Source organism: Dunckerocampus dactyliophorus, chromosome 11 (genome assembly GCF_027744805.1).
Source record: "Dunckerocampus dactyliophorus isolate RoL2022-P2 chromosome 11, RoL_Ddac_1.1, whole genome shotgun sequence".
In the NCBI taxonomy this organism is placed as follows: domain Eukaryota; kingdom Metazoa; phylum Chordata; class Actinopteri; order Syngnathiformes; family Syngnathidae; genus Dunckerocampus; species Dunckerocampus dactyliophorus.
This window is the reverse complement of record NC_072829.1, coordinates 17,881,799-17,909,778: the sequence shown is the minus strand read 5'-3', so window position 1 is coordinate 17,909,778 and position 27,980 is coordinate 17,881,799. Positions and strand designations below refer to the sequence as shown.

The 27,980-nt window shown below is 39.5% G+C and overlaps 1 protein-coding gene across 6 annotated transcripts in view; it reads left to right on the top strand.

The window, feature by feature from the left end:
* Nucleotides 1-27,980, top strand: part of LOC129189658 (pro-neuregulin-2, membrane-bound isoform-like) — an 81,876-nt gene that overhangs the window by 13,628 nt on the left and 40,268 nt on the right. For 5 of the 6 annotated variants that reach the window (XM_054791566.1, XM_054791568.1, XM_054791567.1 and 2 more), the window contains exons 2-3: nucleotides 24,365-24,527; nucleotides 26,396-26,514. In XM_054791566.1, the coding sequence (XP_054647541.1) occupies nucleotides 24,365-24,527; nucleotides 26,396-26,514 (282 nt within the window). Of the gene's footprint in view, nucleotides 1-17,816; nucleotides 17,935-24,364; nucleotides 24,528-26,395; nucleotides 26,515-27,980 lie in introns of those variants that run through there. The other variant, XM_054791572.1, reaches the window with a different exon arrangement.

Here is a 27,980-nt window from a genome sequence, read left to right as displayed (position 1 = left end):
TACATTGTTACAAGCGGACGACAGGTGATGGCACAAACGGGAGCCTTTCTCGTTTGAATAGATGGCTTCTTTCACACCTCTTTCAAACCAATGGTCCTCCCTAAACACAATTTGGACATCTTTGTCCCAAAAAAATAATGTTCTTTGTTTTTGAGATGCAAATGAACTGCTGATTGCTGTGGTTGTACAAGGGTTGTTTGGTCTCTCCAATGTAGGGGCCATTGCACTCCTCACGAGACTGCACCACACTGTGATGACTTCTACATTGGCGAGACCAGTTATGCATTCACACCTAAGATGTTAGAACTTTTGGACTAAAGGTGAAACGTCTTCAACAAACAAGAAGAGTCCAGTTGCCTCCACTCAACCTTGTAGTTTTCCCGGGGTAAAACAAGCACACATTAAGGTGCAACATGGATGTCAGCCAAGGTTTAAATACGGTACACATTCCGAGCAGGTAAAGGTCTTCACATGCGCTCTTAGCTCAGTCTTGCATCAGTGTGCACATCACCTGGAGGGCAGAATCACTTTGGCATTGATCTCAGAATTAGCAGATCTTTGCTCAGTTGCAGCACGTCAAGGCAATTCTCGCAACATGAATCGCATCTAATGCCACTCCCTTGACCAGCTTTCATCGTTATTTTCTCTTTGCACTTTTTTGTGAATGGTCGTCTGCTGCAGGCAGTGCGAGGGAATGATGTTATAGACAAGAAAACAGTTTTGGGCGCATGAATAAATTGATTACAATTGTGCTTTGAAGTTAAGATGGTGTAAAGGTGGCAAACACACGGAATGTTAGTGAATATTCTGCAGGAGGTTGAGTCAGTGACTTGACTGTAAGCGTGTGTGTGTGTGTGTCTGTGTGTGTATGTGTGTCTTCTGAGAGGTCTCACATGTCTGCCTCATTGTTGCGTTATCTGTGTCTATTTCAGACACTCTGTGTTTCTTTCTCTTCTTTCTCTGTCTCCTTCTGTCTCTCATTCTGTCCTTGCTCCAGCAGAGCATTATACCGGCACACACACACACACACACAGCCACACCAGTTAGCTGTTGCTGCTGTGCTGCAGATGCCCTAGTGTTCTGTCATTAGTGGGGAGTTCTGGGGCTGCTATAAATTATGCACACAGAATAACGGAAGGCTGAAGATTTCTCTGTTGCGTGTGTGTGTGTTTGTGTGGATATGAGATAAATGTACAATTTAACAAATGTAGCGAAGGCATCAATGCTTACGGTATGTTTCCCGTCACATTGTGCTTATCAGTTCATATTAGCAGACTTCTCCGTTGCTCATGTCGCTGATGACTGCCTAACTTGTGTTCATGTCCTTGGTAATGTTGCGTGTTACAGAGTGTGTGTATCTGTGTGTGTGTGCGTCCTTGCTGGTGAATAATATATCAGCACTCATCTTTTTCCAGGAGTCAGCCTCAGTAGAAAGCTCATGCCTCTTAAAGGGGCCGACTCAGTGCCACATGGCTTAGTTTGTGAATGAGGGAGGTCTTTGTGTAACTGCACACACACACACACACACACACACACGCACCAAACAGGCACTGGCTGCACACACCACCCACACGCCGATGCGGCAGGCGCCTCACCACGTCAGCAAAGCGCCTCTTTTCGTCTTCATTTACTAAGATATATTTGATTGTATGTTGGAAGTGCGTTTAAAATGGAATAAACTAGAAGCGACATGCTAGTTGCCATTCTTTACTGAGCTTAAGAGAAAAGTATGACGCGCACATCCTTTTTTGGAAGGTGGACTAAATGTTTGGCACACTTCTTGTAGCACACTGTAGGTTTGGCATGCAGTCAGCTAACACTTGATATTTATGAAGTTGTAAAGTAATGTGACATTTTCAGCTGTCACTCGACGTATTACGCTACCCGCTAAGAACTGCTGGGTGCTTTTGAGCAAGGCCTTTCATTCATGAAATCTATTTCATTGGTCATGCTTGATGTCAGCAGTTTCAACCAGAATGTTGCACTTGGTATGTACTACTTGGACAAAACAAGGGCTAAAAATCCCTTTTGCTACATTATCAAGCTACATTAGCTGTGGAAAGGTGGGCTATGTTAATCTCTTTTGCGTGTTTGACAGCGAGAAGTAGCATATCTTCCAGTAGTCATCTCATCACATAGCTATCGCATCTGTATCTGGACATAATGTAAATTATGTTTCTCATAAGTACAATGGAACTTGTTCATGCTAAAATTTGGCCTCATGTAGCGTAGATTTTACGGTTAGCGTACAATACTGCGCATGTCTTGTCGTGTTAGTAATGCACTGCATGAGTGGAACTGTGTTCTTAATGTTTAATTGTTTTTTTTTCTCACAAAACATCCTTGTTAGCATCCTATTAGCTTGCTAATACATGGAAACAGGAACCGGAAATCAAGATGTGACCAGCAGTTGACTCTGTAGTTCTTTGCTAACTGGCACAGTTAAGGCAAGTATCAAAAATGTGAACACAAAACATGGTTTTACAAGCATGAAACAATTCTAAAGACATATAAATGACAAATGAAAGAGAGAAATGAACATTAAAGGTTACTTTTACGTTCACTGACGACGTAAGACAAAGACACAATGTGGCAGCGATGGGTTGTTTCTTGAATTTAATGGTGTTTCTCCCCTTTTTTTATCGAAATGCTGGCACTTGCTACTTTCTTTGGCTCATTTTGGTTTATTTTGCAGTCGTGATCAATAAGAAAACTAGACTTGAGTTGAGAAACATTCATGGCAAAACCTGAAGGTGGTGTCTGTGTTGATCTCACTGCCACATCGCATCTTTGTCAAGAATCACATCTCCAATTAAGGTAAAAGTAACCTTAAATGCTCATTTATTCCTTTCATTCATCATTTATGTCTATGTATTTATATGCATTTTAATTGTTTTGTGCATGTAAAACTGTAATTGTAAAACCATAAAAATGTGTTTTTTGTTAAAATGTTTTCCTTTCTGGAACGGATTAATTGGATTTACATGATTTCCTAGTAAGTTTCAGTTTGAGTCGAACCTTCTGGAGTGGATTAATGAGGCCAACCAAGTTTCCACTTATATATTTATCTCCTTTGAATGCAAATTTAGTCATCGACTGCTTCTCTACATTGCCACATTTGTTATGGTACAATAGGGGTATTAGCTTTATTTGCATTAGCCTCCTGACTCCTGATTGTACAGTGGATCCCCACACATTCGCCATTCAGCATTCATGGCCCCGGAAATTTGCAGATTTAAATTTTTTTCTAGGAAAATAGGCTTTTCCGAAAGAAAACAAATGTCATTCACCATAAATCTGTAATGATATGTCTTTGCTGTTCATGGATAGTGTTTTTTCATCAAGCGTTGCATTCAGTGACAGTCCTGTCCAGGAAGGTCTTGTGTAGGATTTTCCAACAGTGTCCTGTGATTGATAGTGTCCAGGGTGTGATCTCTCTTTTGCCCAAAGTCAGCTGGGATAGGCTCCAGCTCCCCTTGCCCCTGAACCAGGATAAGGATGGATAGCTGGAAAGATTTTACATGATGATTTCCGTCTAATAATCAACGAGTACCGGCAGAACAGTGCACTGCTTTGATTGACCCGCTCAGGAGAGATAATCATTTAGCAATATTTCACGATGCGGTTGATGACGACATGACGTAATCATCAACTTGCCACAAATATGTTTCGAACTACAATTTTTTGTAGTTCTCTCTTCTGTCACTTCTTTTCAGCTTTTTTGTGTCATGTCACGAACAAAACGGAGCCATCTGTGAGTGCTTGGATGGGGTGGGGGGGGGGCCCTTGTGTGCTTTCATTTCGGTGCCTCCAAAAGACTCTTAACTAGATTTGTCGCTAGTTGCTTTTTAGATAAAGAGTATCTAGAGGGGTGTGATTACTTATAAGTTGATAGGCGAGGGCGAACAGGTAATGCCAGATTTATTTGTGGCACTCTCAATCAAATATCACAATATATACATATTATATTATGCCCGGACTTGCACAGAGTTGCATTGAAGGTGTGTTTTTTTGGCATTTTCAAGATGCAGCAGGGCATCCTGTTGGCATTTCAAAGGGATAATGGGACATCTTCAAACCTTTTGCTCCTCATGGAGGACAGATGTGATCAATGCCTCAATCCCCTTATCTGGAGAATTGTGCTGGTTAGTCGGCTTACACGCCTGCAGTTAATGGTGTGTGTGTACGTGTGTATGTGTGTAAATGTCGGGGCGTTGAGGTGAAGATGAGAGGTGAGAAATGGCGGGGTGAGAGGTGGATAAGCGATGTGGGAGGAGGGAGGGGGGCAGGATGGGTGGAAACGGGGAATAAGGAAGAGGTGAGACAAAAGAGGGAAGACAAAAACGAGGGATGAGACGAGGGGGGGGGTATTGAAGGAAGAGTAGAGAAAGATAAATTGAAGACATGTGGAAACCAGGATGACTTGCACTCGACCCAAAAAAGGAAAAAGAGGAAGTGGAAGAGAAAAAGGGTCTTTTGCTACGATTTTGCCTGCAAGCTGTTCATTAACTATTCATAACCTACACCGCACATCCTGTCTATCTATCTGTCTATCTATCTATCCATCCGAATACTAGCAGTGCCGTGTGTTTGTGTGACAGACAGAAATAATCAAAATAGAATGATAATACAGTAGATCCTCGCTTTTCACAATAGTGACTTTCCGGGACTACCAACAAATGGTGAAAATTCACGAATAATTGATACGCACGTAAACATGTCCATTTTTGACACACATCTTGCGCCAAACCCTCCTGCGATTTTGGATCAACATTTGCAATAAAAGTGACTGATGTAATTATTACAGGCTCCAGAACCCCCCCCCCCCCCCCCCCCCCCATTTCCAAGGTACTCACCACTAATGAGTGCTAATGTAAGATGATGTCTTACAGATCACTTACACACGTACACATATAGCTGAATAATAAACAATAAATATAGCAACTTCTGATGAATCCATGTCAATTTCAGACTTAAAATAATGTACAGATTTAAGCTACGCCTATCTCTGGTTAAACCACGCCACTTTTGTTTTTTTTGCCCGCCCACTCCAAGTACAGCTACGGATGCAGATAAAGATAGTGGTGTACTTGCTCATCCCTGTTCACCACTGTTCCATGTTTTTGACATTTGTGGATAATGGCTCTCACTGTGGTTCGCTGGAGTCCCAAAGCTTTAAAAATGGCTTTATAACCTTTTCCAGACTGATAGATCTTAATTAATCTCAGTTAAGTTATGTTTTAACGGGGGTGGGGCGGGGAAATCACTTTTTCCACACAGGGTCACATATGATTTTTTTCTCCCTCAATCATAAAAAGTTTCATTTAAAAACTGCATTTGGTGTTCAGTTGTGTTGTCATGAAATAATATTTCATATTTTTTGATGATCTGAAACATTTAAGTGTGACAAACATGCAAAAAAAAAAAAAGAAATCAGGAAGAAAGACAGTAGAAGAGTGAGATTGCTGAAATTACAATAAAATATTAAGCATCAAGTCATACGAAGAACTAATCTAAAACTAAACTGGCAATGTTTGACAATAACAATTTGGTGCCTTATAGATAAATTTAAAGTAATGAAAAACATTTTTACTGACAATCTGTCTTGCAAGCATGCATTTACACATATGCACGCACTGTTTCTGTACATAAACTGCAGCTGTGTCGCTGGCAACTACTAACAACACACCCTCATCACACACATGCAGACAGTGGGTGACTCTTCAGCTTGTGTTGCTGTTGTGCAGAGGTTAGTTGGGCGATACTGCATGCAGGCCTTCTGTGGCTCTTATCCAACAACTGACACACATACACACACTCTCTTTCTCTCTCTCTCTCTCTCACTCATTCTCAATCTCATTTTCCCTTTTCTTTCTGCTCGCTCCCTGGTTTCCATGGTGACAGCTGTGCGCTGCAGAAATCACGCTGATCGGAGAGTGAGATAGAAGAGGCTTCTCTCTTTTATACATGGGCACAGACACGGGCATGCTCACACACTCAGACACACACTTAAAGAGGTGCTGGTTGAAACCCAACCTAATCGGACCCTTGAATGTGCAAGGTGACACAAGAGATGCGCTGGTGAGCAGTGGCCTGTTTGCAACGTTTCTCGGTAGTAGTAACACACAAATGCACCTACAGCACCCAAACACACAGCCTAACCCGGCTGTAGTAACACACACATATTCACATTCTAGGCATCTTCCTTCCACATCTTCATCTGTTATTAAGTAATGCTTTGCAAGAAATCGAAAGAACAGATGACTTTTGTTGATGCCTCCCTTGTTGGGTAAGGAGGAGAGAGGGAGGGGACAAGAGCATCAGCTGACCTTGAGAAAAGGACCTCTTGATGGATGGCTGATGGGTCCGCTGGTCACGTGTGATTGGCTTGTGTTGAAGGCCACTCACAGACTATTGGCCACACTCTGCTGTCCAGTTGAGGCTTCCCACAACCCCCCCAGTGCTCATGCTGAGGAATCCTCCCATCACTCAGTGATACAGAAGGCTTGGATCAGCAACTTGCAGTGCTGGAATACCTAACTCACACATACACACACACACACACACGCACGCACGCACACATGCACGCACCCACACACCCGCACACGCACACACACAAAGTATACAGTACATTCAGGGGTGCAGACAGTGAAATGCATGCACGGGTGCGTTAAATGTACTCATATACTGCACGCATAACAAATGTTCTCGCTGCAGAATTGAACTTGTCGTGGCTCACTTGGTGTCTTTGGCGTGTCGCTTGTGCGTCTCGTTATTGTGTTGATGCAAACGCTCTGTTTTAAAGCTGAAAAGTGTGGCGCAGGTTTAACATCTTTCAACGTCAACTTCACAAATTAAAAATTAAGCCAGAGTAGTGTTTTCGCTTTAATCCGAGTGATGTTTCTCGCTTCTCCTTAGCAAACACGTGTGCCAAAAATAGATTGTTTTACAAGTCCTTAGGAGAGATTTTGACAGGGATCGCAAGATGGATGTTGGGTCTTTTTGCTAATCACTTTGCAGGCAAGAGCGCAAGAAGAGGGAGTTAAATATAGTTTTTCACAGTCATTCAAAGGTCGACATCACTCATTAATACTATAATTCTAGGGTAGCAATGTGGTCATTCTAAATGGATTACCTTGAAAAATAATTAAATAGTCGCAGGGAGTTGTGGTTGCGTCACGTCAACTCTCGTCAGCTCCAACCCTGACGAAGGGTTATCAAAGCAGGGGTGTCCGATTTGTTTGTTTATAGCAGCACATTGTAGAAATAAAATGAAACAAAAAAACAGCACTTTTCAAGGTTGGCAGGCCTGTATGCGAGATGTTACGCAGCAGGTTTCAGTATTGTCTTACCAAGCTATGAAAACAGTATTGCACTGAACCTTTTATGGGATCTTCTACTCAATTGTCATGACAAAACCTTGCAGGGTAAACATAAAGTGGTTCAACCCGTTTCTGAAAAAACAAATTGTCCCTCCGCTCTACTATTTTACACTGGTCATTTTGGATTACGGGCACTTGAGGCAGTGCACTATCAGAGCCAGAAGATGGTGCTATGCTGAAAAAAGCAGTTGTAATTAAACTGCAAAACGAATACAAGATGCCTCTAAATTCTTTAGTTATTAAATTCATCATGTTATTACACAGTTACCAAGGCATGTGGTTGTTATGACAATATGTTACCAACAAATTAGTTAAAATTAGGAAAAACAGTGGCAACAATACACTCAATTATGTTGTGCATTGTGTATGTTGTGCAATACAGTATATTTAAAAAAAAAACTTGCTTGTGAGCTAAAATATGAAGAAAGGCATTTAGCAAGTGTGTTTGTCAATTTGGCACATGCACATCACATAAAATGACGTGGCGGGTGGGACGGTGCACACAAGGCTTCAGTTTGACATATGTTCCTTAATGTGCATTTGTTTGACTGTATTCTTGCTGGCCCTCCCTGTCCTTTCTCTGTGTGTGAGGCAGCGGATTTTTTCCAAATATACAGTATTTCTTAAAAAAATCATATTGCACTTTGACTATGCATTTTGTTGACTATAGCCCATTATTAGTCAAAAATATGCATATTTAAGTTAATTTGATGTGCTTTTAGTCTAAATAAAGCATTTTTAAGCTTAAAAATGTCTAAATGAAGTAAAATGCAAATATATGGCATTCAGAGGACATAATGTCCTAATAATGTACATTCAAAAACAAAGGCCTGGGTAAGCGTATCTACCTAGCATCATCATCGTCATCGAACAAGTTACAGTATTTTAACAAGTTAGTGCTTGTATGTAAGAACTATGTATGTGTGTGTAATTATTATGTACAAGTACAGTAAGTAAGTGTTATTACTATATAAACGTGTCATATCAAATGAAAGAAAAAAGGTAGGCTAGGGGTATTTTGTTATGGCTACTGTATTGGGTAATGCAAGTGTAAAGGTGATCTATTTCATGTCTAGAGGGCTCTAGTTATGTTAAAATTGTATTTAGAAGGTCGGAAACATTTTGTCTATGCTCTAACTACGAAATTATTATAAATATATAAACGGAATCCTACTAGGCGGAAATTCACTGAGCAATATGGTAGATATTTCCAACCCTGCTCGTTATCAGAAATGTAAGTTCAGTTGTATAAAGATTCAGAAAATGCCAGACACTAAATATTAGTTTTCTGTGTTGTCGTGTAGCTACACGGTTCGTGTAACTTTTTCGATAGAAATATAAAATATATAAAATATCCAACATGTTACGAAAAGGCTGGCTATTATTCCATCTGGTCTTTTGAAAGGAGAACTCCCAAAGATGTCAAAGGTGACTCAGTACCCAAGCAACAGAAAATGATGTTTAAAATAAATAAAAAAAGGAGTAAAAAATGGAGACAAATATGCAATGATTCCAACAGCTCCATCCATGAAATCCGGATGTCATATCCATGAAGGGTAATTTTCTTGAGATTTTCAGCTAACCTTCCCTGCTGACTAAAGCATGATGGTGCCTGAGGACAGTGTCCCAAAGAGGGATGAGCTCATTCGTAACCAGGTTCACCTCCTGCTACTCATTTCCACACTCATGAACGCATAAAAGTTCCTTCTGAAGGACTGCTTAGTGCAGCTGGAGAATTGCAGGCCAAGTGCAAGAAATGTGCATCTTTAAAATCGAATCTGAGTTCTTTAGCAGAATGATGAACCATTAGATTTAGAATAGTCTCTAATAATATCAAACACACTTGACAGGTTACGCTTCTTCTGGCCTCTTGGTCGTCAATACCCAGTAAAAACACGTTGTCACGTTAAATGATCATTTGTTGTCCAAAATGTAATCATGAGACAGAACAATTGTACTTTCTTTAGGATAGACGTAAGAAAACACATCCTTTGGACATTGTTTTGAAAACAGATTCTCCTTCTTTTAATGATGTGATTGCTGACACAAGTATCAAGATTGTTAGGTACCTCTGCTACTACAAAACTTCCAAGTGCATATTGATGATAACTATTTTGAACATGATTTTAAAGCACCTTAAGCTTTTTTGAAGGCAAATCAATTGAATGTTCCTCACTGATCAAAGCAGTGTACCCAGTGTAGCATGAAGACCAAAGTGAAGGCAGCAAGACTCACACACAAGCAGCATCGAAGGCCTGGGATCTCATCTCTAAAAGTGTGCGTGGAATTCTGACTAAAAGTCTCCGTGCGCCAGAAACCCCAAAATATTCAGACATATAAAAAGTGGCGTACGCACAAATTCACGCAATTTGTGGTTTGTAGATTCCACCTCGAGGAGAAGTGTGCGTATGCGACTCCGTCCAACGCCACGCCCTCACTTCACCATAGGAGGCCAACAAGTGACTCATGAATGCGACGTCCATTTAAAAACCCTTGCTCGCTTTGTTACGATGACTGCTGTCAATTGAATCACGGCCTGTGCGAAGACGACATCCCATTAGAAAAGTTAGCTAAGCTACATCCATGTCTCAATTACTGGACAAAATGGACCAATGATGTATTGCATCAAGAAATGGACGGATTTATGCATTTCATTCATGGACATTTTATTCACCAACCAAAATAGCACACACACTCTATGCTGGTAAAATAAGTGGAAAAGGTAAAAGGAATTCTAAAAAACTAAAAGAGAAAAAACGGAATTTGAGAAAAAATAAAACAGATTTCATAGGGCCCTAAGAGAGTTTGTTAAAAAAATTGTCATATATTCTAAATCACACCACAAATGGATCTATAATTATGACAATTGATTAGTCCTACCCTAAAAGTATTTTGCACGGACATTTTTTTCCAATATTATCTTTTATTGGATGGACTTTTATTGGATCTTTTATTGGATTAGGGACCTGACAGACAGGGGTTTGTTACAAAAGCCAGACAATATTGTTGGTCATGCTGTGTAATAAAAAAAAAAAGTAAATTCAGCAATACTTTGGTTGCATTATTTTTAATGCTTTGAAGAGCTATTTTCATAACTTTATAAAATTCCACAATATTATTATTATTATTATTTATTAAAAAAAAGGATCGGTACCTGATCGGATCAACAAGACTATAAAAAATCTGATCAGATTGGAAGCCAAAAAATGAGGATCGGGACATCCCTAGTGGAAATGTTGAAAAAAATATTTGGAGGATACAGCAGTGGAATAACAAATAAAAGAAAGATGATTGAGTGCAGGTCCACTGTCATCAAAAAATGGCATACATTTTCATTGTTTGCGAGCGTGTTTTTAATATTCTTATCAATTGATGCCACATTTTGGATTCAAACCAGATTCCTAAAAGTTTTAAAGGTGGATTCAAAGAGGCAGCTGTCCTCCTTTTATCACCTACAGTACACACAGTACATTAAAGAATGAAAAGAAAAGTCAAAACACGGATGAAGTTACATCACAGATTGATTACTGTATTTCCTAATGAATATTTTACAAATATTTAACTGTATGCTGACTTTAACACCATGGAACCAGTGAGGGGTAATGTTATTATTATGAGCACTATTTTGTGTATTAATGAATCACAACAAAACAAATTAGCAAACCTGTCATTTCGCTCGTGCGTAATGGTGTTTACTTTAGGACTGCTACCACGACTATCAATTTACACTCAGCACCTATATGTTGATGAACACATCAGAATCATGTAAAAGAGCGACGCTTTGTACATGTTTCTTTAAAGTGCTCATGACACTACAGTAAAACACGTCTACGTGAGTGAAATTGTTGATTTACATACTGTGGCTTTCATTATGAACATTCTCAAAACTTGCATTTACATTTTTGGTGGAACATTATATTTGTTCCATTTGCTGTTGCAAGGGGGACTTTTTATAGCGACACACGCAGGGTGAAAAGCGCGTCGCCTGCCAACAGTGTTGCCAACTTGGGCCTTTGTCGCTAAATCTGGTGACGTTTCAAATCTTCTTGGCGACATATTTTCTCAAAAGCGACTAGCATCTTTTTCTGGCATCGTTGGAGAGTTTTCTGGTATTTGTGGACTTAACAGTGAAAGCACGTATTGTGCTACAGTTTCTGTTCTCACAGCCCCGCCCCAAAGCAGCCGGCGCACATTGAGGGCTATCCACACGGAAACGTTTTCAGGTCAAAACAGCAAAGTATTTTATCGTTTCAGCATCTAATCGACGCGTAAACGGCATTCTGGGTGCCCTAAAATTATATTTTCTGAAAACGATTTCCTTAATGGGAAAATGGGAAAACGCTGGCTCGTCGTTTCTGTATAGACGAGCAATCCGTTCCTTTTTTAAAACGATGACGTCAGCGACCTGTCGCCGTCACGTGACCAGAAGTGAGCGTTGACGACAAGCCAACATAATGTCTGAATATTCCAAGTGTCATTACTCACCGCAATCAACATTCTCCTGGTATTTTCTTGTCTTATACTCCCAAAATGATGCACGCATCCTTTCTTCTTCTGTAGTTTGGTGTGTTATGCGGTTCCATCCGTGTGTCTCTTTACAGCGCCACACGTAGGTGTGCCTTGTGTATTTCATTGTTTTCATCCGTTCCCTAATCAGACACACATTTTTTTCAACCCCCCAAAAAACAAATCCCAGTGACATTCCCGCGTGGACACGGCCTGAGAGCATAGTGGAGCTTTCCACATTCATGAATCATGCATTTGCGCGAGGCGCAATGCCGTCGGGGTGGATCTCGCCCTGTTTTACAGAGCGGGATCTAAAACGTAAATGTTTGTTAGTCTTCATTAAATTACTACTCATTACACTCAAGCCTTATTCGGAGTCGGCCACTTACCTGTCAGTGTGTCAGAAGGTGTGATGGAAGAACGTTGTGTGATAAATGAAGTAGTCCTAACGGCAAGATAAAAGGTAGAGGCTGGAGGCGAGTCCGGATGTAATTATTACGCTGGCTAGACTTTGAGAGGTGCTGGCTGAGATAAAATATTAAAATTATTTTATTTTGATAAAGTGATGGCCAATTTTAAATGAACAAACCAAAAGTCTAATTTATTTGCAGTTCTAAACGTAATTACGTTTTTTTATTTATTCACTTATTTGTCTCTCCTATGAGTTGTTGCAACATCTGATGCAAAAATATGCAAAATAGCCAATGACATCATGTAGCGACTTCTAGCGACTGCCGGGACAGCCAATAGCTACTTTTCTAACTGAGGAGTTGGCACAGTGCCTGCCATAAAGTGGACGTTTCAGTAGTGTTCCACGCTTTCTGTTTCCATATGAAACTAAATGCTTAAAAACCACCCTTTTCAGTGTATATGAAGTATGTAAATATTATAAGCTGTTACTAAGTGGTTGTGGAGCCGTTTTGGTGATTTTGAGCTAAAAAAAAACGTCAATGTTCTACTTAAGTCTGATGAAAATTCCCCTTTTATGTGACTTACTGCAGAAGTCAGGGAATGCTGCTGTGTGTGCCTGCTAGTAGTGTACCCTCCTTGCCATTGTTCCGTAGAAATAAATGTGCAGATCCTGTCTACTGGTGTGTTCTTCAAGCCTGATGCCATTACAAGTCTGCTGCACAAGTTAATTTTGTTATTTTCGCCGTGAAAAATAATATTAAAAGAAATATTTTACCTTCACACCAGAAGTTCCTACCCGGAAGTTATCGTTCACTGCAATGCTTTCTCAGTTGTTATGGTCCAGTTCTGGATTAATTTCTGTTGTTTGTTATATATTTTTTAGATTGTGCTTGTTTTGTTTGTTTGTTTGTTTTAAAGGCTTTTTCTAGAACACTCGAGGAGACGGAGTAAGCTTGTTTACATTTCGAAGACGCCATTCACTGCTTCAGATGCTTCGGTATTTCGGCAAACTTAGATGGACATATTGTTTTGACTCTGCCACACAGATGGAAATCAAAAACCCACAAGACGGTGGACCGTGGAAAAGCATGTCAAGGCAGTTAGCCAAGCCACATTATTTCTACTAATATTCTCTATAGTAGCCAGCCTACTGCTGGGCTAAAGTAATGTTGATTCGTAAATGGCTTGATATGACACGATAGCTAGGCGGCTAATGTGTTATCTGTTGTAGTGTACAAGGTCCAAAGGCTTGTCTTTGATAGCAGCGTCACTACGAATCTTACAATAATAATAATACAGTATGCTTTTCCTCTTTTCTGACCTATAAATGTTGTTACAATGTTGTATTCTCATGTTAAACGATGCCAACACATCAGATAATGAGGTTTGTGCACGTGGAAATGAGACCTCAAAGCAGTTTTGGATGGCTTGTTTTACAGAGTTCCACTGACAACGCAACCCAGACTTCCTTATATGCTAAACGCTGTAGGCCAGAGTCTGGAAGATCTAGAAAGCTTTCTATTGTGTGTGTAAATTTGTATAATAGGTCCCCTTTAAGTCACTCACGCGTATTTCTGTGCCTTTTTGGCCTGCCGTTCCGCTGTACTGTAGCATTTTTGTATCCTTGTTAAAACATATTGAATTAAAGATTCATTTACAAGCAAGCAAGCTAGCGATGACACAGGAGACACGGCAGGGCGGCACGAGATTGATTGTCTGCATCACCCATTGTTTTCTGCGTCCTGATTGGCTGTAGAACATTGTCAGACTAGAGAGGAGAGAGAGAGAGAGACGCTCAACTTCCCACAATGCAATTCTTCTTCAAGGGTCTGGCTCGGCGCGTAACAGTGTTCTTAGGCTGTAATAAACAAAAGAAGCGCTGAAAAAAAATCTGCGAAACAGCAAATCCGTGAAACGTGAAACGTGAACCGCGATAGCGCGGGGGGAACACTGTATGTCACTTTCTTTGCATGCGTTGGCGATGTTTGTTTGAATCTGACCGTTAAACTGGTACCTTCCTCCACAAGATATTCATGATGGAGCTTCTGTGACCTGAACAAATGTGCCTGAGATCACATAAGAGGGTTAAGACAGCCTGATGGACAGAAGGATGGACTGTTACGATGACTTTATGGTCTGACAAACTGTCTGTCCTCTCCTTCACCTCTTCAGGGTCTTAACCCTGTCTGTGTGTGGCAGACTATAAAAATCTCTTAACACCTGAATACTTTTCTCTCATGTTTATTTATTAAGTATTAAGTGCTTTTTATGTAACACATTTAACAATGGTAAGCAACAACATACTGTACATGTTATGAACGTTAAAAGCATCATTTCAAAATCGCCTTTATAGTCAATAAAGGTTTTATGAAGGCATGCAAGAGATTATTTCTGATCCGGTTCGTTATTTTCTATGGGGAAAGTTCGAAAATACAACTGTCATAACACTTTTAACGTCTCAAAACGTTTAACTGTTTTAAAGTAACGTTTTACATTATGTTACTGGTACCCTGACTGGGATTGAAACTGCGATCCGCTGTTCAGCATTGGCACGGCATCATTTTTTATTATATCATTAAATATTCATTCATTAAAGTTAAGATAAAGTCTTTTTATAGTGGTTGAGGTCTGCTTATACAAGTGGTTCTCAGGTTTACAACATTTCCTGGTTAGGAACGTGCTCCCATAAAATGATAAACTTAAAGTAAAGATAAAGTTCGGTCCATAAACATGAGTCTTGCTCAAGAAGTAGTTAGTTACAGGGTATAGGGTGTGCATGTGCAGCCTGACTGAGGAAGGACAACATTGATTTATTAGTTAACTAATCACACTTCATTATGTCTCCCAGGTGGGAGTGCACCAAACAATTAAAGCCATCACCATGGAAGTGAAAATGAGCAGAATTAAAAGCTCAGTGAGAGGAGAAACGCCCACCAATGATGGCTCTTATGGTCTCAATGGTTGTCACCATCATTAAGGATGAAGATTATTGAATGCTAATGAACGCTAAAGGAGTCATGGATTCTATGTGCTGTTACAAGGAGATCTGAGTTAGTCATCTTGAAGTTATCTTTCCAGACCAGCCTGAGGCAATATTTTAAGAAGGTAGAACGACAACCACAGGGATAAAATTAAGGAGGTGTTCTCTTTTTATTACCGTACTGTATATGCTTTCATGTGTCTTGTGTACAGTGTGAGTGACAGTGTGAGTAATTCTTCTCAATGAGGGGGAAAAAAATTCCCAAAAAAACACCAGTCCCTGAACTGATTGTATTCAACCAAAGTTTTTTTTCCCGCAGCACAGTCGCATCTCTCATTTGTTTATATAGGTATTTTATTTTTTGTTGACATTTTTCCTTCCATCACCATGGGTTATTATAATTTCTAATGTATTTAGTGACTTCCTAACTCGCATTTGAAAAGTGCAATACCAAGAAAGATGATTATTCTCTGAGGTATTTTGTCATTGTGCTGTCTAAATGTCACATCCATACTGCCGGCACTGTTCTAAAGTCTCCCCTTCCACAATGAAATTGTATCTCATCTCTACATATGGAACATTGTTATTAGATTATAGTCTCCATGATTTCCTGATTGTCTGCTGCAAAACAAGATATTAAAACATCAAGCAGACTGCTCATTGTCATTTCGAGAACCATATGTCTTAAGAGGAAACTGCTAAGCAGTGATTCAACATACAGAGTTGTCCAAATATTAAATATTCTTGGTAATATGTATGTTATTTAATTAGTGGAAACCGGATTTTCTTTGTTTCTATGCACCCGTGATTGACTGGCGACCAATCCAGGATTGGTCTCAGCTTTTTGTGCAATAAACAACTAAACCCTCATGCAAATGGAATCACTGTACTGTAAATCGGCGATCATCTTTACATTACATGAGTGTAAAGCAGTGGGATCATATAAATGTAGTATTATTGGTAATTATTTATGAGCTCAAATGTAATTTGCAGATGTGTAGTGTCTTTTAACTTTGTCAGCAGTTCAATGACTGAGGTTCAGGCCAGGTCAGGACTGGCCATTGCACAAATGTGATTTATGGTTGGCGGAGGTAGTTTTAGGGATGCATGGCCATGTGACCGTCGTAGATCATGCAGACGTGCAGGAAGGAACAATGCAAGCACTTCTCAGCAGATAAGTAGAACGGGTTAATGGATCTCCATGAAACAAACAATGTCAGGCTCACAAAAAAAATCAAGTATTACTGCAATTGGTGAATAATGTTCATGTGCCTCACTATCGTTTAATATGCTTTTTACTGTATTGTAAAGTTACACGTTAGTAGACGTTACAAACAGAATGAAATAGTCAATGTGTTGGCCCATCAACACCATACTTGATCAGTATACTGTCTGGCATGTACCTGAGGTAACAATACACCTGTCTCTGTATGGTTGATGCAGTGGTCTCGATTTGATATTGAATGATACTGTAAGTCACAAAGGTCACATGACATCAGTCAGATGACATCAAAGTCTCAAGCAGCATGCAAATTGGCATTTTTCATCTTGATTATTCAAATGTATTTCCGAGTTTTATTTGACTTCATTTACATATATTTAAGTAAAAAGCCAAAAACATACCATTTCCACACGGAATGAACTTTCTTTCACTCCATTATGTTGGACATGCCATGGCTGACTCCATGCACTGTTAAGGTAATGTAATCTGAGGTAATGTCTCATCAATGCAACATTACTGACCCCTAGTGGCACAGTGAATACTACATATGACTTGCCTTTGAATATTTTTTTACTAATAATGGGCCAAACTGTGATCATTTATTCATTCATTATTTTTTTTTTAAAACGAGCGCGAGGGAGCGATGTTCGATGTAGCAAGGGACGACTGCATTGTCATTTCGATAATTATGTTTATTTTATCATTGTAATGTTTAACAGCAAACTAGATGTGTACATGAACTGTGGAAACAATGAACACTACATAGTTTCATTGAAATACTGTTGAATTTGTGACCAGAACTATTGATGAATTATGTGTAATTATCATTATTACCATGCTGAATTTTAGTTTATTCATAATAATTTTTTACAAGGTTTTTGTTTTATATTGTTCGAACTTTTAAGTATGAACAGCAGAAAAGGAGGCAGGTATAGCTGCACCAGATGCATTTCATTTAAAACTGTACTTTTGAGTTGAAACAGTCATTTCAATAACTTATTGTCTTTGTATCGAAACAATATCGAATCGTGACACTAAATCGAATCGCAATGAATCGAGCTGAACCATGGCTTTTCTGTCTTGTTGCACCTTTACTAGAGAGACATATAAGAATTGTGTGGAACAGTATGATTGAAATTTGCTTGTACCTGTAACGTTCTGCACCTTGTGTTCTTATTTTGTGGTTGTGCCTGTTACTTCCTGCTCTCTCTCTGCCCTTAGACTTACAGAAGTCTAGTGCTGGGCGGAGCCACAAGCAGCAGCTGGCACTAGTCAGCCTTTATGCTGTTTCTATTTAGTGGCATGGCTGCAGCAGTTCAGGCGTTGGAGTATTCCTCCCGCTACCGTTGCTCCTGCGATGCCTTTTGCATTTTTGTGTGTGTTTTGTATTGCTCTTATACATGCTGCTTCAGACCATTCTACTGCTGCTAGCGGTAAGGTTTGTGCTACTTTTCAATAGTCTTTTGTCTATTCAATAGTATTTATTCCTGCTTGTGGTCCGCCCAGCAGCGCTTTTTGTTGAACTTTATTTTTTGAGTTTTTCCACAGTGCCCTTTTTGTTACTAGTACTTTTACACCGTTGATTTTGGTTGCGTTTTGTTTATTAAAGCTTTTGCATATTTTGCCAAGCGTGTCTTCTGCCTCCGAGGTTCACACGAATAGACCGTAACATTTATTTTCACCACATGCTTTTTGTAGTCATCAACAAACTATATAATAATTCTGGCTAGATATTGGACCACTCTTCTCTTCTTGTTTGTTTCAATTGGTCAGTTTTCTGGCACAAACGGGCTTTTACGGGTAGTCCATATACTGGAGTTCACAAATAGGGCTTAAAGTTTAATATTAGCCTTGTTTTTCTACCCATTCCAAAACCAGTTTTGATGTGTGTTTGGGTTCAATGTCTTGTTTAAACACACGCCAAGATTCAGCCATTTAGCTGTTGATTTGAGGCAAATTTTGAGGTAGTCCTCCTACTTACACTTTGTACAGTGCACCAATACACTGGCACGAAAATGGCACTAGAACATGACGCTATTACCACCATACTTGACAGTTATTACAGTGTTAAGTTTCGAACCCTTACCTTGACTCCACCAAACATACTTTTTGTCATTGTGGCCAAATAGCTCAATCTTTGTCTCGTCTGACCGTGAAACATTTGTCTAGAAGTCGTTTGGCTTATCCATATGGGCAGCAGCACCTTTCAGTCGAGCTTGAGTGTTCATTTCAGAGCAGGGGCTTCTTTCTTAGTCAAGTCAATGACGATGTAAAACTGGCTTCACTGTGGACAGTGACACCTGTGTTCCAGCAGTTTCCACTTCATGGCAAGCTTGTGTAAATGTACCATCCTCCTTGCTTGGACTTTCCCTTTTTTTTAGTATTGGTCAATCCAATAGGTACCAGTGATGGGCAGTGAGGTGCATGGCTGGTGAGGCATGTTTAAAAAAGTAACTTCTTGTACTTGTTAATACAGGTTGCTCATTGAGAGGATACCAAGAAAAACAACAATAGAATATAAAAGAATGGAATAATGAAAACCATGTGTGGTCTTACATTCATATGTATATGAAGTCCAAGCGCCTATCCTCCGGGGAAAAACACCAAAAAGTTCTCCAATCTTTCATTTAGTTTTATTAGTTTATCACAGTAATGTATGTTTCTGCAAATGTTATATCGGCAACGTGCTGACAAACAAATGGGCATTCAGTGTACTCAGTGCATAGTAGAGACTAGAGCTGCAACAATTAATCAAAGAATTGATCGATAAATTAATCGACAGATCTTGGTATTTGATCTTTTTTTGATGAAAAAATGTTTCTTTCTGATTTCTGCCTCTCAACTGCGAATCTGTCATCCATGAAAGCAAACCTATTATCTTTGTGTTTTAGGCAAAACAAGATATTCACACACATCAGCATTGACGTCAGCAAAACAGCGACTGATAATTTTGCCCATTTTTTGGTTTGTTGCAGGCCAGACCACGAACTGTTTGTGTTAGGTTCATATTGTCTAGGGCCTAACCAATTACTCGATTTAATCATAACGACAAACTTCAGAATCGGCTAAGAAAATAATCGTTAGTAGCTGCCCTAGTAGAGACGTATGGCAGTGTCACCTGAGGTTTCTGCCCTGTATTTCATCAGGAAATGCAAATTCAGTGATTTTTACTGAAGAAAATGTGAAAAATGATTGCAATCATACAGAAAATACATTATAAAACACTAACAGACAACTATTAATATTTATTTTATGTTTTTTTTTTATGTTAAGCAGGTTGTGCTGTTAGATGGCTGCTTGTTGAGAAGAGCAATACGTGCTTTACTGTTAGAGTCTGCAAAAATGTCCAATAAGACCAGAATAGGTCGCTAGATTTGTTGTTGTTTTTTTTTAAAAAACAGAATGTAAAGGGATCTGCATAGGCCTATCCGTTGAATATAGTGACAAAGTTGCTAAGTTGGCAACTGTTACGTCTCCTCCTGTTACGTCTTATTTTCTGGCAGGTAGCAGGTGCGTATGAGGTGTTAAGTTACGATGCCATCTACTGAATTATAATGACGCGCTCAATTTACATATAGTCCCATTATAATGTGTTTATTTGCAAGGGCAAACAAGTAGCGCCAAATTTACAAATGAATGTGTGGGAAAGACTGCACAACTCCCGAAACAGAGTTGAGTACAGTGGCACAGGAAATGAGTGGATTCTTTCCTAACTGACACAATGGCTTCTGGACCTTTCTCTAAGTAAATACTGAAGAGAGCAAATAAATCAGTCTCTAGCCCAGCTGCCCCAAATATGACTGCAATGATGTGCTCTTCTTTAGTACAGCTTATTTCAAGGCATAAGCCATAAAGAGAGGCAGCATCTGCTCATATTGAAATGATTTACTTTGGCGTGACTGAGAATTATACATCACTCGTGCAGGAAAACTATCAAGCTATAACGGGAAGCTGATTTTTTTGTTGTTGTTTTTAAACATGTTTGTTATAAGTTGCCCGCTGACTTATCAGAAGCGTCCCCACTGCTTTTGTGTGATTATTGTTTTGTGGGGACAACGTCATAGTTTTCTAGTAAAAAGAAAAGAAAAAAATAGAATGTTTGTTGGTTCTTTTAGAAGATGTTTTAAAGATTTTCTCCCCGAGGCCATCTGCAAACTTCAAAAAGAAGCTCTTGAGTCAGTGGAGGGATTTACCAGAGAATCCATTGTGCTACAAAACATAGGTTTGGTGTTCATCTGTTTGACAAAATATGCTAGCAGTGAGGTTCAAACTGCCTTGAAAGTTTTTGTTATTTTGTTGTTGTTTGCAGCACACGCTGAAAACTGGGTATACTTGGGGCAATGTAGCTTCTTAGGAAGCAGCATTGTGTGTTTGATGAGGGAGAAGAGGGAATGTAACTCCCCCGTGCACATACACACACACGCGCGCACACACACATACACTTGCACATGCAAAAGCATAGATGTTTTTCGGGCTGTCATAATTAACATTTTTAAATCAGGTTAATCAAAGTTTTTCAGTTACTTAATCACCATTTGAAAGTGTTTCAAATGTGCCCATTTTATTAACAGAAAAAAAATGACAAGACAGGATTACAGGTATATACACACTCCTGTTCAAAAATTGCAACATTTTACATTTGACACTGTTGTATTTTAAGGAGGTTCTAAGTGGAGCATCAACACGCAAAAAGAAGAAATGGAAGTGAGACGACAATCTTGAGTCAGCAGTTCATTGCAAACCACCATTAAACTGAAATAGGCTGTTTATCAGCTGATCAAAAGTCAAAAGGCCATAGCTCAAAAAACCTGAAACCCGCCTAAAATACAATAACATTTTCAAAAAAGGACTCAGTAATGAGTAGCAGCAGCATTCTTGTTTAATCACCTGAAACATTTGTTTTGGCATGCTTGATGCCAGTGTTTCCAGGAGGCTAGTGGGAATGTTGCTCCAGGTGGTGAAGATGGCTTCACGGAGGGCATCCACTGTCTGGAACTAATGTCCAGTTGTGTAAACCTCCCTTGCCATCCATCCCCAAATGTTGTCAATTGGCTTTAGATCAGGGGAACACGCATGATGGTCCAAAACAGTGACGTTATTCCCCTGGAAGAAGGATTTTGTTAGGCGGACATTGTGAATGTGAACTGAAGCGTTGCTCTGTTGGAAAACCCAGTTACTACAACATAGACGAGGGCCTTCAGTCATGAGCAATGGCCACTGCATCGTCTCTACATAGCCAGCCGCCGTTTGACACCTCTGCAAAACCTGAAACTCTATTGTTCCATTGAAGGAAAGAGCACTCTCAGGGCAGGTGACATTTTTCCAGTCTACTATTTGACTTTTTTGTTCCATAACTCTCAGGATCTTTTAAAATGATCTTTTAGTTTACAGTAAAATGACTTTCTTACTGCGTCCAGCCTCAGCAGCAATGGTGTGCTGCGAGAGGCCTTGCTTATGCAGCTCAACAATCCGACCTTATTCAAAGAGGGAAAGCTTTTTTGCCTTTGCCATCAAGAGATCATGATTGTGTGAATACCTGACAGAAAATGACATTGAATCCACATTTTTGTCAAAATTTTGGCTTTTAAAATCGGTGGTCTTAAACTTTTGATCAGTTGATGAACAGTCTCTCACTTTAATGCGTGTTTGCAATAAATTGCTTCCTCAAAATAAATTTTTGTCTCACTCCCATTTCTTCTTTTTGCATTTTGAAGCTATACTTACAACCCTCTTAAGATCTAACAGCGCAAAATGTAAATCTTGCAATTTTCTTATCAGGAGTGTATTTGTATGTATTGAAGATTTAATCACGCTAAAAAATAGCACGCGTCTGAGAATCTATTTGCATATAGTCTCTTCAATAGTAGCAGAACATTTGAATCACACATTAACCTTGTTATTATGAGCAATGCAGGGTTGCGTTCAAAGACCTCACGTATTGACGTTTTGAGTGTATTTTCTGGGATTTCCAAGCACACTTAACTACTGATAACAAGATCCACATCTTATTGTTCTTTCTTTGCTTTCTGTTTATTTAGACCACATATGCATGAAAGATTAGGGCTGGGAATCTCAAGGTACATTACAATACGATACGATCTGCGATCCATGGCTCACGTTAACGATAATATCTCAGTATGGTGTGGAGAGCCGCATTATGTCATAATAGTGCAATATGTAACAGTGTAATAAATGTTCATGTTATTTAATAATCCTGCATATTTTTATAAAATTCTATTACAAAATGCAGCAATTATTACAAAATGCAGCGTTATTACATAATGATGTGACAATTACAATATTACATATTGCACCGTTATTACATAATGCAGCTCTACATGGTGATACGGTAAAACAAAACCAAAAAAATGTATTATAATAGTTTATATTTTGCAGCCTTCATTGGGAGGGGCTACAACTCACCCGTGCCTCTAATCAGGACAAGCGGTGTAGAAAATGGGTGAATATTTTGCAGCATATTTTAAGCATATTTAAAGAATGCAACCAACAATTGTGCAAAAACAATGACACTGTTTTATTGCAACATAACTGTAACGCAGGATTTTATTATAGGTGTCTGACAAACACAGAAAACACAACATCTCATGTCTCTCAAGTAAATCAAGTCTATTAAGTAGAAGCATAACAAAAAAAAATAGTTGGTGTAGAATAGCAGTAGTGACGTAATCACCGGAAAGAGACAGACAATGACCGGGATAAGGTTGAGCAGCACAACAATGTTGACAAACAACGTAAACTAAACACACGGCTCTTGATTGAATAACACAACATTTAGCATTTGAATAGAAAAATCAATATTACTCTTAGTAGACAGTTTTCTCCGTGAGCATGGTGACGAACGAGGTGGCTATGCAGGTCTGTGGTGCCGCCCGTGTGTCGTATTTTTGTGAGACACTATCTTACATCCTGCAAAGTCAGTGTTGTCTCATCCACGCTATGAAAGCCAAAGTGAGTTCACACTTTTGATTTCAACTATGCTGCCGCATCTTTCCCTTTAACTTCACCGTAGGGCGGCATTTGTTTGTTTTTTTTCTGCTTCTTTTCTTCTTCTTTTGTGACTTACGCCCAATTTTCTGCTGCTCCTCCTGCATGACATGTGAAATGGTGACTCACTGAGGTAGAACGGTGGAAGACATTTATAGCGGCTGTATTTTAATACAAATTTTTAAAAAGACACACACCGAGAGCATATCGATAAACCAAAAAGTGTCAAATATTGCGACAGTTTTATATATTGATATTTTGTCACACCCCTAATAAAGATGTTTGATGTTCGGAGTTCGGCGTGACGACAAATGCACTTTGAGAATGAGGAAATGTTGATCCCTGGACGAAGGGATTCTAGACGTGTTTGTGAGTTGGAGGTTTACATACGGTGTTGGAATTGCACTGCTGTTGATGTGTTCAGGTCAGAATGAAGTTATATTTGTGTGGCTGTGTGGAGACGCCATACACTGTGCCCCCGTCTGCCATCATAACAGAGGTGTGGCTTACCATGATGTGCATGCGTTAATTAGGCTAAAAATGTAAACATACCGTCGTTAACATGTTATTTTTACAGACCTAATATGTTTTGGTTAAGTAGCTGTGTGCACATGCACATGCACTATGTTTGTTGATGCAGGTTGTGCATGCGTAGCACAAACAGCGGTGATGTTTCCTCTGTGCTCAACTGCTACATTTGGACCCCGACATTTTCACCCTGTAACTGTTTTTTGTCACACACACAAACAGACACCATGCAAACACACATATTTTTATGCAGCGGAGTAGAAACATTGAATGTGTGTGTTGTACGTGTCAGCCAAACAAAATGTGACTGTATCTCCTCTCTGTGTCCAGCCTCTGCTCCTAAGCTGCGACTGATGCGAGGTCAGTCTCTGGTGGAAGGAGACAAACTGTACTTGAAGTGTGAGGCGTCAGGGAATCCAAGCCCCTCCTTCCGCTGGTACAAGGATGGACACGAGCTTCAGGGGGGAAAAGACCTCAGAATAAAAACCAACAAGTAAGTCTGCCAAAGCTGCTGCTCGTGAGGTATTGATATTTTTCATGGTTACACACCACTTGTCTCATGAATCACAATCTTAAAACAAGAAAAGTCAGTAGAGCGTACACCTCAGCCAAGGCCAAACAATGATGCCAGATAGTGGTAGATTACTCCTGGCTTACGATATAACACACTGAACAAGCCGCTCCACCTCTGATTAATTTATATTTCTAACTATTTTTTCCCATAGGAAAATACATCATGCACACTGGGGGCAAATGTTGGCATTATAAAACTTTTTGTTGTAATATTAAGTATCCAAGCAACATTCTCATCTGTTATAAGTATAAAAATAAGTTTGAACACTGTCTTAAAAAGGTACAGTCTGTCTTGGTTAGGTACTGCATGGGGGGGGCACAAACTTTTGAATGTGTTTACTCCGTTTTCTTCCGTCTCCGACAGCCATTAGCTTTGACGAGACCGCAGTGAGTGATAGCTGTGAATGCTGAAGTTGACAACGTTTAACTTTGAATTGTGACAAATATAGACTTAATTTTTTTATGTTCTTTTAAACCAGGGGTCGCCAACCCGTCGATCGTGAGCTACTAGTCGATCTTTGGGACTTTGCCGGTCGATCGAGAGAACATTTTGAAAAAAAATGGATTATCATATCAGTGCTCTCACCCCCCGGAGAGCGACCAACAGGCACGCATTTTCTCCAGTGAACACGCCCGTACGCCTCGTCGCTATCCAGGCAGCAACCCGCAAGTCCCAGCAAGGAGCCCAGTACCCAAAACCCAGCCGGAGGTACACTAGTACACCGGCTCACCAAACTTGTATAATGGAAATAATTGGAAATGGGAAATAATTTAGCGAAAAAACATTATCAGTGAAGCACAAAGTCATGCTGTACATTTGACCTTTATTATCACATTTTTATGAATTACCGACTTAGGGTTCAACGAGATGTGTTTTCTGAATTGCAAATGTGTGGGTGTCCAATTTGTTTAATTATCCTTGCATTTTATAAGTTATATTTCCCGTCTGTCACTTAAAGGAAGTGAAAAATTTGTAGTTCTCCCCGACCCTGACTACACTGGTGACAGTGTTTTGAAGAGTCCTCACTCTGACCACAGTTTTTCAAAAGCTCAGTATCGGTATCGGGTTTTTCCCTACATTGAAAGCCGATATAGAGTTTTTACCGTCAACGTCGCAGAATTGTAACATCAATGTCAACAACATTGAATCATGTAGTACTGTGCTGCTCAGAAGCCTGGGAGGAAGAAGTAACTATTTATTTAGCAAGCAGAGTAATGACGGTGTTTTAAAGAAAGAGCTAAAAAAAAAAAAAATAAAACAGTGCCAGTGTCACACAGCAACGTAATAGGTAGATAACAACAGACAACACACTACCACCGAATAATGCTGAATAATCAACAGCTATGTGAGCCCTAAACGTGTAACTTAGCAGCCATTTACAACAACAGTACAGCAAAGCACGCTGGGAAACAGGAAGTGCTGTTGTCAAAACCATACACGTCAACGTCGCCGCCATATTGGATGTGGCAAGGCTGCGCTGTAAGTGAGTACAAATGAATGTACTTACTTTCATAAAGCGCCTTTCTACAAAGAAATTTAGAGTTGGGCAATATCGGCATATCGGTTATCAGTAAAAAAGCCTATATCGGACATCCCTCATAAATTATATATATAATCGTGCTTTTGGAGAAACAGCCAAAACGCATGATCATAAAGTTATAATGGTGATACAATCAAACTGACTAACTTGTCCTGACTAGCTAGTAACCTTTGTATACAGTATGACTTTCACATTGCATTTTGGGCTAACCAGAGATGTATCTGCCTTTCTCGTTTTTCTTCTGAAGAAAAAACTCCAAGGTGCTGATCAGTCGAGTACGTGTGGAAGACTCTGGAAACTACACCTGTGTGGCTGAAAACTCAGTTGGACAAGAAAACGTCACAAGTATTATCAGCGTGCAGATCTGTGAGCACTCCTCTCTCTATGTACTTGCGTCTTGACTATATATATATATATATATATATATATATATATATCTCATAACAACTACAGTATGTAAATAAGATCATTTAGCCAGCAAGGACATTGTGGAACATGTCTATGTAATTTCTTGCAAATCCAAATATCGACAAAACTATGGATTCCTCCTGTTAACTAATTAATGAATCCATCTGTGTGAAAGAACTGGAGTGGCCCTGCCCTCGACCCCATCAAACATCAGTGACTTCTGACCTCCTAAATGTTCTTTGTGATGAGTAGACACAAATTCTGACAATCTACAGAAGTGTGGACGCTGTTATAGCTGCAAAGGGAAGACTAATAGTTTCTACTTTTGTCCATATGACGCAAACGTGGTAAATGTAATTGTGTGAATGCTTACAAAATTGCGCACCATTCCACTGCTGCTTCTTATTCTGCCTCATTTTTTGTCCACAAACCCAACCTTCATTTCTCAGCCAGTTAAAATAAATTCAACGCCAAAATGTTCAGCTCATTCAGGTCAAAGTGGCTATCTAGTCAGACTTTTAAATATTCCCACATTTTGAGTAATTTCTTATTTTCTGTGAAAATGTTCCCATTGAAAATGAATGTTCCCACGATGATCCCCATTCTGCTCAGTCTGCAGAGGTGATATGACTCAGGTGGTAGACTGCTTGGTTCCCAACACAGAGGTTTCCTGTTCAATTCCTATGTGGACGTTCATCATATCGTATAAAATTATATTAAGTCAGACAGAAGTCACTGTCCTCTAATTTCCATCACCTGTAGACTAATTAGGGGCGATTTTCAAGCTAAGGAGAGAGTAAATTCTGATTGATTGAGCTGGGGAACCACGCCCCATTGGTTTATACATTTCAACATTCAATCTACATTCTCTCTTTCCAACATTTCAATTTCTGCTGTTTTTAGTCTGCTAAAAACAAATTGACAAATTAAAAAAGGTACCCAATACCGGTGAAAAGGCAGCTAACAATTAACAGTATAACATACTGTATAATATAACAACTTCTCTACTTGGTAGAGCGATCATCTCCCCCCTGAAGGTTGTGAGTTCAAGCCCTGTCTAATTGTTCATCAAGTTTCATAATAAAATTATATTACATTTAATATTCTGCTTAATTAAAGGCCTCATATACATTCTGCATTTCAACATTTATACATTTTAACAGCACATACATTTCAGCATATTTCCACAGCATTTCAGTCCAGCTTCAGCACTTAAGCTTCCAAACTACTCCTCCATTCATGCTACATTCCAACTTTCATACTTTTTCAAAGCATTTCAGTTTTGCTTCAGCTCTTCAGCATTCACACACCATGTCTACTGGCATCGCTTCATCTAGTCCCTTTTATGAATGAATTTCCTACACCAACTGTGTCGAAATAATGGAAACAAATCTGAGCTTGTAACTCGGATGATGGCAACAATA